At 45.7% G+C, this 11,570-nt stretch overlaps 1 protein-coding gene across 4 annotated transcripts; it reads left to right on the top strand.

Moving 5' to 3' along the window:
* LOC127594161 (NGFI-A-binding protein 1-like) lies at positions 1 to 10,256 on the top strand. Of its 4 annotated transcripts, XM_052056210.1 has the most exons (9): positions 1 to 411; positions 2,614 to 2,643; positions 2,715 to 3,413; positions 3,495 to 3,628; positions 3,704 to 3,755; positions 4,722 to 4,841; positions 6,373 to 6,541; positions 8,698 to 8,838; positions 8,917 to 10,256. In XM_052056210.1, the coding sequence occupies exons 3-9, from the start codon at positions 2,772 to 2,774 to the stop codon at positions 8,991 to 8,993; spliced, it is 1,335 nt and encodes a 444-aa protein (XP_051912170.1). In that variant the 5' UTR covers positions 1 to 411; positions 2,614 to 2,643; positions 2,715 to 2,771; the 3' UTR covers positions 8,994 to 10,256. The 4 variants fall into 4 exon arrangements, with proteins under 4 accessions (XP_051912170.1, XP_051912144.1, XP_051912162.1 ...); XM_052056184.1 differs by having other exon boundaries at positions 2,614 to 3,413; XM_052056202.1 differs by lacking the exon at positions 1 to 411 and adding an exon at positions 440 to 1,353 and having other exon boundaries at positions 2,614 to 3,413.
* Positions 10,257 to 11,570: the final 1,314 nt, after the last annotated feature.

Raw genomic sequence — 11,570 nt, 5'->3', positions numbered from 1 at the left:
TTCAAACTGTGCTGTGGGAGTGGAGAGACCGTAGAGGAGAGGAATCAAATACTTACTACACGCGCAACACGCACTGAGGAGAAGTGCGCACGGAAGTATTTCTTTCTTCCTTTTTTGAAAATCGTATTCTCTGCGTCTTGTTGCTTATCTTAACGACAGTAACACGTTTAGGGGGAAAGGGGGATTCCAATACTAGAGCGTCTCTCCGCCTGAGCCAAGAAATAAGTCTTCGTCTTTTTTCCCCAACTGTAAAATATTGTTAAATTCTTTACATTGGCGTCCGTGGCTTTTAGGGGCTGCGGGTGTGTCAGTTTGCGAGCTTTCCTCTTGCAGACTGGCAACCGGCCTTCGTGTTGAGGGAGAGGAGCGGACCGCCACGCGAACGCACCAAAGGAGCCCAAAACACGGCAGGTACGCGCAACTCCAGAACCGCACCAGATCGCGTGCAGTACGACCGTCTTGTGTTGTGCATATTGTGCAAAACGCGGCGTCACCAACGCACGTGTCGTTGCACAAATCGGTGCCACGTCAAATTGAGACGACAATCATGCCGAAACTGACGGCAGACGTTCCGTTCATGTGGATGTCAGACTTGCAATGAATGGATACAGGCATTGCCACCCTTGAACTGAGGCAACATTCGAACGATTTCAAGGCACGCCACCAAACAACATTTCAGAAAGTTAATCATCGTCACTATACTCCCAAAAAACATAGTGTGAAATGTGGGCGTGCTTTGCTGAACACAAAGCCAATATTGTGAAGTATGAATGTCAACAGTTGGAAACACGGGTTAGTTTGATCTTCAGAGGAAGAGCATTTAATTGTTCTGCCCGTCTCTAGACATCGCTGACACAGATAGATACATAACCCGTAGTACATAAATAATACTTTTCATACCAGTTCAATACAATTTGATCATTTCTTTCAGCACCGCAGACGATACCACCAAACAGTGTTGGGGAATCGCCGATGTACTGTGAAGGCGACATTGGCGTCAAACTGCTCCACAGTCTACTTACTGTGGATGTTGTTGTGTAATAATGCTGTATTGGACCGAACCTTTGTAGAGACTAAAAGAACGCCTGTGTACTCAGCTGGAAGCTTGGCCATGGCTACGTGTTAGCAGTCGCCATGGTGACGTGGTTCCTAGTGCGTGATGGGAATTTCTCGTGAATCCGTCGATTCAAAGTGTCTCTGCGTGTGTGAGCAATGAAAATACGTAACAGCTGAATTTTGTGAATAGGGAGTACAGTATACACACGCACATGCGCGTGCGCGCACACACACTGATACGAGAGTTCTGACGCGGACTTCTGACGTGAGAGTGATGGACTTACCACTTTTATCAATGTAAGACACAATGTCGCAATGACACAACATTGATTCGTTCTCTCTCTCGCGTCTGTGTTTATTTTATGGTTTTTGGCCGGAATGGTAAAAAATGAAGAAAAATCCAAACACATGTTGTGTGTTGCAGCTCACAAATGTTCTTACAGTATCTATAGCGGTGACCTTTTAGCAGCAGCTGGGCCTGGATATTTGGAGCCGCTTCACTAGGTCACGCTGCTGTCTTGTTTCAGACGGCTTTTGTGTGTTTCCCACCCGGGGGACCCCTGCTCGGGCCGATTTTAGGCGAGGCGAGCCCGCCACCTACACATCCTGCAGGGGTGGAGTGAGGCATGCGGTCCTCCCAGCAACTGTGCTGAGGGGTGCTCTCTCCTCTTCTGGAGTGACAATAAGCTTCCTTGGGGATTTGACTCTTGGTCAGGGTCTCTTTAAGATGTAGGGTCACTTCTTTGCATGCCCGTGGCATAGATACAAATTCCCAGTTCACATGTTGTCCGCCTGCATGGTAGGCTATGACTTATTTTAGGGATCTTCAACTTTTGCTCCTCTGCGAGCAACTTTTACACACTGAAAGTGCACGAGGGCTCCTCCTGTTTCGCAACATTTAAAATATTACTCAGGGGAATCCAACTTGAAAAATTTTGAACAAAAGCATAAACCCACCTGGTTCTGGATTTTAAAGTGTCCCATGCTGAACTTGCTTGTATCGGGCGAAATGTTTACACTGACAGATAATTGACAAATAATCACGGAATCTCACGAGCACCTTTCGATTCTGAATAGCCGGAAATTTTGATTGATTTTACAAAGTGACGAATCAAGCGTGTACTGTTGTTTTTGACTCCATTTTGGAAGAACCTGTTTTTACGCAAGATGCAAGGCGAAGAAGGGGGGGGAAAAAAGAATCCTACTCTCTCGCTTCATTGTTTTTCCCGTTCGCTATTCACTAAAATAGGACCAATGTTTCTGTCATTAACACCTCAGTGGATCAACATACTGTAATTCAGTGCCAGCAGGAAATAGCATCAACTGTGATTGTTTTTGAAGCTTTTTGCTCTGTGTGAAGTTCAGGTTAGCACTGTTTGCTCTTGTTTTGGGTCTGAATCTGGTGTCTTAGTGTCTGATTAAAAGGTGACACGTGTGTTTTTCTGCATGTAACCACTGAAAGAAGAAAGAGTTTGGACACCTCGGATGTAATAAAAGCAAAACAAACCCCCCAAAAAGTAGCTAATGTGTTAACAGTGTTACCCATCCTCTCTTCAGTCATGACAGCGGTGTTGCCCAGGACGCTGGGTGAGCTGCAGCTCTACCGGATCCTCCAGCGAGCCAACCTGCTCTACTACTACGAGGCTTTCATCCAGCAGGGCGGAGACGACGTGCAGCAGCTCTGCGAAGCCGGTGAGGAGGAGTTCCTGGAGATCATGGCGCTGGTCGGCATGGCCAGCAAGCCGCTTCACGTACGCCGGCTGCAGAAGGCGCTGCGCGACTGGGTCACCAACCCGGCCATCTTCAACCAGCCGCTCACCTCGTTGCCGGTCTGCAGCATTCCGGTGTACAAACTGCCCGAAGGCTCACCCACACTGCTGGGCGCCCAGGATCGGGCCAACGCGTCCAGTGTCAAGATGCCCAAAGCGGTGGCCACCTGCTCCGACACGGGAAAACCGGATGTGACTCGGGACAAAGTATCCGTGGGCTCGCCCGTGCAGGGCAATGCCGAAGCTCGCTTCTGGTCCGGGCACAGCAACGATAGCGAGCACAGCCTGTCGCCGTCGGACCTCGGTTCCCCGTCGTCCCCCAGAGACGCGATGGAGGCTCTGGATGCGGCTGCCGTGCAGTCGGTACTGGAGTGTGTGGAGAGGATGGCACCGGGGCTCACCAAGGCCGACCTTGCAGAGGTCAAAGAGCAGCTCAAAAGCAACAGGAAACTGGCAAAAATGATCGGACACATCTTTGAGCTCAGCGATGACGACCCGCGGAGGGAGGAGGAGATTCGCAAGTACAGCGCCATATACGGACGCTTTGATTCCAAAAGGAGGGATGGCAAGCATTTGACGCTCCATGAGGTGGGACCATACTCCTCAAGCCCAGAAACAATCAACGAACCAATTTTGCGCTCGTGGTAATGTTTTTTTTTTACTCTACAGTTGACAGTGAACGAGGCAGCGGCGCAGCTCTGCATGAGGGACATGGCCCTGCTTACTCGCAGAGATGAGCTGTTCGGACTGGCCCGGCAGATCTCCAGAGAGGTCACGTATAAATACACCTACCGCACCAGCAAGTAAGAGTCACCGCTTTACACCCTCATTTTCTGGCATCACAAATGACACTACCTAAGTTGGCTTCTTGTCCTCAGGTCTCGTTGTGGAGATCGAGACGAGCCCTCCCCCAAAAGGATTAAAACGGAGGTGAGTTGTCTGTTTGCTTATTATTTAACAGATTCTCATTTTGTATTTTAAGAAAAAACGTATTTGGGAGAGAACAGCCAGCCAGGACAAAATAAGGTGTGAAGTGGAAGAGGCAAACAAGCCTGCAACCACAATAATTCATTGAATTCGAGTACGTGGCAATTCCATATCTTTGTGTGTCTTGCGTAACATTGTATTTAACACTAGGGCGGAACTATTAATTGCATTCAAACTGACATCGCAATTTTCAAACGGCAAACCATTGCGGTTTGGAAAAAACAAAAGCCTACTTCAATATCGTGTCTCGATCAATACATCGGTTAAAAAACATGTTTTACATCCGATTGTTTCATGAAACATGAAAAGTTGAAGTGATACAGCCACAAATGTGTTTGCATTATTGTTGCAATGTAATATTTGATTGACCTGCTCATGTTTATGACAAATTACTTGAGGGGGAAAAAAACAGTAATTCGATTATTTTTCAGCCCTGTTTCAAGTTGTTGAGTTTTGCCCTAGATGATAAGGCATGGCACCTTCTTGGGACTGGCGAAGAAGTCAGGTCCTAAGATCCTTGAGAAGCTCCGAAATTGCCTCAATCCCACCGCAGTAACCTCCGTTATCGTTACACACAGCAGTGCCTGTTCTCGCCGGCCTTTCTACGCGTTATTTTAAGACGCTAAATCAGCCATCGTAAATCGTCGCAGATCCGATAAATTACACTGCGTGTGCTAAATTCACGTATTTTCATCTTCACTTCCCTGAACAAAATTTATCGCGCTGTGATGTTGCCTGTTTGATGGACGCGATCCTGGGTGTGCCTGCTTGTTAGATCAACTTCCACATCTTTTCGTGTTGGCCAAATGTGTGCGCCTTGTTGCATGTGCAAACCTTCAGTCAAATAAAGATGAACAACGATGTACCCAACGCTCTCAGTAAATCAATCTCTCCGTTGTGCTTCTTCAGGAGAACTTTTTCGACATCCAGGAGGCGCTGCAGGCCATCCACATGAGGCAGGAGATGCTAAGGGAGCAGCTGGCCTGCGCCAAGTCCAAAGGAGACGAAAGCATCGGACGCAATCTGCAGGTACGTTTACAAAGGTCGTCAGCCACCCATATCTGATTTGCTTTCCGGCGCGCAGTTTATGATGTTACAGCTTTGACCTCATGCAGCGGCGTCGACCTAAGTGGATGTTTCGTGGCAGCGGCGATGTCGGTTATTGATGAAGTTGTTCCTCATCACAGCGCTAGCGGAAGAGGTCCATCAATGCAATGCGGAAGGAAACACGCCTCTGTAGGCGTGCACTTCCCGCATCAGTGTGTCGTGTGCACGTCTGAGCTAATGTGATTTTCCAAAACGTTATTCAGAGAGGGAAGAGATTTCATGGCTCATTCACAGCGCCATCCCTGCGGAGTACGAAACCCTTTGACGTTCTAATCTAACGCTACACCGACGTGTGCCGTGTGATCATTTCACTTCCAGCGCGTTTGTGTTGACGCTCACTGATGGCCAGTCGTGCCATGTAAAGTCAACAAATACTTTGTGGCTGTACTTAAGTTGATTTTTTTCTGATATTTTGCTTATACTCCCCACATTTGAAAACGGATATCCATGCTTCCGACTCATTTTGTCCAAATAAGGTTGTTACTTTTTTCATCCCAACACGTGAACACGTAAAAAACATACATCAAGAAAGAGAAAGTCAATCATGGTTGCGATACTGATTGATATTTTAGGTTGGAAAAAAAACAAAACAACAAAGGGACAGTTGCAACATGGCTGAACGTGAGCCAAGGAGCATTAACGACAATGGACAAAATTTTGACAAGTAAGAAGTTCCCCATCTTATTGGAAAGAATTGTTTGATGTTGTCTGCTCCAAGGATGATGAGTGCAGAATGTTTTGCATTGTGCCAATTTAAAAAAAGGCCGGCTGTATGTGTGTGCACATCACGAACAGAAGACGGAGGAGCGACATAAAAGATTGTCAAATGTCTATCCTGTCAAAAGTCTATCCTGAGAGCCAGCGTGTCGACGGGGGCTTCTCATTGTCGTGGTTGCTTTAGAGCGCCTCATTGTTGCATTGTGAAAAAGTCTCTCTATAACCTAGTGGGACATGTTCCTGCCACCAAAAGTTATAAGTGGTTATATTTTCACGCCACATAAATTGGTGCTCGACAAAGTAATGCTGCTTGATTGACAGTTGACAGTTGAACGGGGCTTTGTCTCAACATTCAGTAGAAAAGTGTCTGAGAATGGAGACAATGGCTTCATTTTTCACAATTTTGAGACCTCAGTTTGGATCCTTGGTGAGGTTGTTTCGTTTATTTACTTTACCGGTACTTAAAAAAAACATACATGTATTGTGTAGTTTCTCAGTTGTTATCATTTTTAAAGTATCAGTTTTTGATTTCTTTTTTTTTTTCAACACAAAAAGATCCCAAAATAAGCTAAATAGGAACAGTGATAAAATGCACACAAAAAAATCTGGCATTTGACCCGAGGTGTGTGGAGTTTTTATATGCATTGTAAGTGCAGACTGTGGATAATTTAGCCAGCACCGCTGATGGGTCTTATGAGTGCAGAGTCACTCACATGGTTGTTTTTTGTGTCCTTAGATGCAGCTTGAGCGTCTGCTGGCGAGACAGATGGAAATCCTGCAGGACGCCGCAGTCCAGGAGCGACTGCAGGCCCTGGACTGGAGGATCCCCCCTGCGGCCTTGAAGTACCTCACCAGCACCCAGAGCGTCAACGGGGCCGCCAGTGACTCCAGCAAGGAGAATCAAGGTAAACATTTCCTCCCTGGGGTTCACATCAAAACTCTGTTTGTGCTGCGCACCAAAAGTGCTTGCTCTCAATTTGTTTCTTCTCCTGGAAGAAAAAAAAAAGCGTGACTATTCAAGTTTTGTCTTCAGGGCTTATCTCCTCGTCCTACATCACCCACTCTGACAGCTTCTTCTATCGCTCTTCCCTCAAATCCCACAATGCACCTGTAATTAAGCCGCCTACACATGTTTACCTCGAGCCAGTTGCCCTGAGGGGGTGTCTGTCTCTCTCTCTCTCTCTCTCTCTTGCTCTCTCTCTGTCTAGCTCAGTCTCCTCCCATTTCCTTCTGTGATTTCAGCCTTTCATGCACCCTGTAACCTTATAACATGATAAGCTGTCCACTGAAATAACCGCTGTCCCTGAAAGGGTTAATAATGTTAATAATGCAACTTTATTCATATAGCGCGTTTCATGCACTGGGCAACCAAAAGCACAACATGTCAAAAACACGGCGCAGCGATTATCTGCACCACCCGCACAACCGTCATAGTATTGTATTGCTGCACCACCTATTACACATAACGTACAGCACATTTGACAATAAAGTTGTATTCAATTCAATTCAATCTCTGCTGGATGACTTTGTACATTGTCGCGCAGCTGTCATTGGGTGCGACTACTGCACGATGGCACCCTTAACTTTACTGAAAGTCTATCGATACTTACTGTACATGTCATGTTAGTAACAAATGTTTAACATGTGCTCCCTCAATGGCTTGGGTGTCAAACTCATTTTTTGTCGCGGGCCACTTTGGAGTTAAACGTTTCCTCAGAGGGCCGTTACGACAGTGAAACCACAAAAATGTTTCATCGTCTCATGGCATGATTACTTGTCAACAACAAATGAATAGTTTCGTTTTGAAATGATTTAAGTCAGCTATTATAGTTTATTCAATTATTGTTCAAATGAGTGCAATGAGGGAAACAAAATTATTGCAAAATCTCAACGTTATTGATTGCACATGACAATTTGACATTTCGGTTGAGATTTTAGGAAGGATCATGCAAGTTGACACACTTGATTTGCTTTCGCAGGCCACATAAAAGGATGTGCCGGGTCAGATCTGTCCCCTGGGCCTTGAGTTTGACACCACTGCTTTATGGCACAAATCATGATATTATATTTGATGCTAAAAAAAAAAAGTCGTTTCATATCTGAGGATTGAATGGCGGACCAAGATATCTTTGGCCAACCCCGTAAAATATACCCTCGGTCTAATTTACTGATGAGAACGTTTTCTACGTGCCCATTGTTCAGGGAATACATTACACCACACGACACTGCTCAGCTATGGTCCAAAAAGTTGAGTTTACAGAAAGTCGAGTTTATAGAGGCTTAAAGTTGCCTATAATGAGGCATTGAGACTTCTTCTTTGAATACCAAGGTGGTGCAGTGCTCGTCCAATATTTGTCTCGAAAAGAATCTAAATAATACTTTAAAAAACACTACTACTGACGGTATTTTTTTCTTGTCGCCTTGACAAGTCAGAATCTTATCAGAGAAGCCCTGGTCAGCCGAGTGAAAAGTTGCTCTAGGCTTACTTCGAAGGTTAGACTGCATCGGTGTCATACTTTGTGTACATTTTAATAGGTACATATCTTTTAGCTTTTACCTGTATATTTTTCTTTTTGCGTTTGTTTTCTTTTTGCTTGTTTGTTTTTTGTTTGTATGGACCCCTTTCTACATGAAAGAATTACTAGGACTAAAAGAATGTAAAAAGTAGCTGTCTGAAAAAAACGTCAAGTGAAATTGATTTTTAAAATGCTTCATCAAAGGAATGGGAAAGAAAGGATAGTTTATTCATCTGGATTTTCTTGCCGCTAACTTCACTTCCGATCAACTTATTCCATTTACGTGCAGCAGCTAAATGTCGGCTTCGCCATGTTTGCTTTGAAACCCAGGCTCCACTAATAGGCCCGAATCTGCACACTTTGAGCTCTCCTGGGCTTATATTCAGTCAGACCAGTCTACATCCGATAAGGAGCCAGCGGCGAGTCTTTCGGACTGGACTAATGTGTTCTTAGTTTTGACCAGAACCCGAGCTGCGGCAACTGCTTCAATATTACGGCTCAAATGACCCGGGCCTCATCATCGCGCTCGTCCGTCTGTTCTCCAGATGAGCGACCCATAAACTTGCGGGTCGTGAGCCAAAGCATGCAGGAAGGTGACCTCCCGTTAGGCAAACAGCTGGCCAACGAGTTGAAGCGTCACCACAACCACAGCAGCAGCACAGAGGAGGCCAAAACACCAGCAACAGGTCCGTGCGGAGTGCTCATCATGTTGTCCTTGCATATTTTGATGCTGACACCGTCAACGCAAATGTTTGCATTCTTAGAGAACGGGATGTCACAGCGGGCAGTCGGCTACACTGAAAAAAAGACCATCAAGTCAGAACCCGAGGACTCCACATAGTGCCTCCCGCTTGGTCTCCTGGTAGTATGCAGTTATCAGCCGTCACTAGAAACTAAGCAAGCACAGCCACAGTAGAGCCTTAACAACCAACGTTGCCTCATGAAGAGCATTTATTTTCCTTGATTTTCATCTTTGTGTCAGTTGCCAAAGCATCAAGAGAGCACCAAGACAGGCCCCACCATGCTTGGCAGGTGCTATCTCTCCTAGAAATGCATTTTCTTTCTTACCTCTGAACAGTTCTTGTCGTTGTCGACATTCAGGCTGGCCCTGAACCTGAACTCTGCCTCCGATCTCTCGGTCCACCGCGAATGGGTCATAAAGGAGACTGAGTTCGGGGTCAGTCCCAGTATCGGCCTCCTTTTCTTTATTTGTGGGATGACTCCACCTCTCCTCTCGCTTGTCTTGTGTATATTTATGGGAGATCCTTTGAGAGGAAACATTTTTGTGAGCAACAAGCGGCGGACCCGTGTTATGGTCAGGCTTGCCAAGTCGAGTCATTGCGTCATGTCACACTGCTGGTGAAATTCAGAACCACACCTCTGCTGACCGAAGAATCCGGGCCTGAAGATGCTGCGTTGCACCAAGGCTGAGCTTCAGTGTAAATAATCTGTGATAACAAATTGTGTTCGGCTAATTTCAACCAGGATTCTGCTATGTCAAGTGTAACTTTGCTGTAGATGTTTGTGTCAATAGTGCTCATGTGCATAAAAAAAAAGAACTTTCGGTGTCATTGAGGAAAAAAATTCAGGTGTGAAAGCGTGGTGTATAGAAGAACCTGCTTTCCACCACAACTACGACGATGTTGATCTAGCTATCTCCTAATGCATATTTCATGTGTGTTGCTGTTTAGCCGTAGAAACACCAGTTGTGTGTGTCCTGACAAGTTGGTCCGACTCTCCCCCCGCCTGCACGTAGTTCACTCAGTGGCAGACCAATGCAATATATATGTGACTAACATGTATGGATTGTTTTGTGAACGTGCGTTTGTCCTCCAAAGACGCTAATGTTGTCTTCACGTGCGGCACACTGTATTCGTATCTTAAGATTTGCCTTGGCATTCATTGTTTCATGTCAAGAAACTCGTGAGGACTCACGATGATGTTGCGATGTTTTTAGTGGGAGCCTTGTCGGCCTCTCCTCAATGTCTCCTCACATTGGTAGATTAGGCTCCACCTAGTTATGCACCAGTTTGTTTGTTTTTTAGACACTAATATATTTTTTTGTTATACAGCACATAACATTAAACTTTATTTTTTGAACCCTTATTGTGATGAACGTCTCTCTGGTCAGTGACTGCTGAGGGTTTTTATGGGTTTCATCGATTTTCCTTCTTTATTGTGCGGGGACTGAAGGTTGATATCCTGGGACAGTGGTGTCAAACATACTGTATGTGCTTCGTGGGCAAAAAAAAAGATGTAAAATGGGGGGGGGGGCGACAACCGGCAGGATGACCTTGATTGTGACACGTCAAAAAAAAATCTGACGTGTTTTGTCAAAAATTCTATAATTTGGAGGTGGGGTGGGGGGGGGGTGGCATGACTTTATGGGTTAAGAATGACATGTTGAAGCTCAACATACAGCATTCTTTTTGTCAGTTGAAAATAATACTTGACTGAAAACCTTTGTATCTTGTAATTTATGTAGTAATATTGATTTGGCTTTGGCACAGGTGGAATCTTTTTTGTCATGTCATCGCTATAAATTACAAAGCATGGTAAAATCCGTTTAAAAAAAATCTCCACATCTGATGCGCTAGCAGAAACAAATAATAACATGTTTTAAAGTAGCGTCAAAAAGAGAGACACAAAGCTTTTGCTGATTCAAATGTGCTGTTGACCAGTGTTAAATGCTGCGACTCAGGCTGTACTTTGTGACCCCTGAGTGTCAATGAATTTGACACTCGTGTATTCCACCATGAACAGGCTGCAGAAGTTCAGCCAGGTCACAGGAGCACCTCGACCCCACTTGAAAGTGATCTTTCGGCTGGTTGTGGTTGAATCCCCGCGTCGGCTATTTGCATTCACGTCACATCAAGACATTGTGAAACTAGCTGATGACTCACTCTGACGCAGGTTCTGTTAGTTCCCATCTTTTTCTCAAGCGTGCATGCACACATAGACACGTCCACGCCCGCACACGCGCGCGCCCGCTCAGACTTTCTCTGGAGAATCGCTCAGATCATGAACGCCTACGCCCGCTGCTGTTCAGTGGCAGCCCTGTTCTGCACGGCCAAACCTCCCTTCCCTCTGCCCCTCCCTGTCCTCCTCCGGCTCAAGTCACTGATGATGATGATGATGATGATAGGTTGCCGTGGCAATGGTTGGAAGTGGGCGGCTCCACGGGGTTGGTGGTGGGCGGCAGCCAGCCACTAAGCAACGTGGGAGGGATCTGCAGAGCGCACCCATCAGCCTCATTTTGAAAGCTTTAGCAGAATGTGTGGGTGGAGAGAAGATGTGATTCCGTGTGGAGGGGATTTTTACACAATAATGAACTTTGGGAAGTGAGAAAAGTGGCACTTTTCTTGGCAATTTTCACATCGCGCATTTGATAATCACGGCGCTAAAATAAGCAACACAA

This window comes from Hippocampus zosterae, chromosome 2, assembly GCF_025434085.1.
Source record: "Hippocampus zosterae strain Florida chromosome 2, ASM2543408v3, whole genome shotgun sequence".
In the NCBI taxonomy this organism is placed as follows: domain Eukaryota; kingdom Metazoa; phylum Chordata; class Actinopteri; order Syngnathiformes; family Syngnathidae; genus Hippocampus; species Hippocampus zosterae.
The sequence above is the reverse complement of the archived record's forward strand: the minus strand, read 5'-3'. Positions and strand labels throughout refer to the sequence as shown.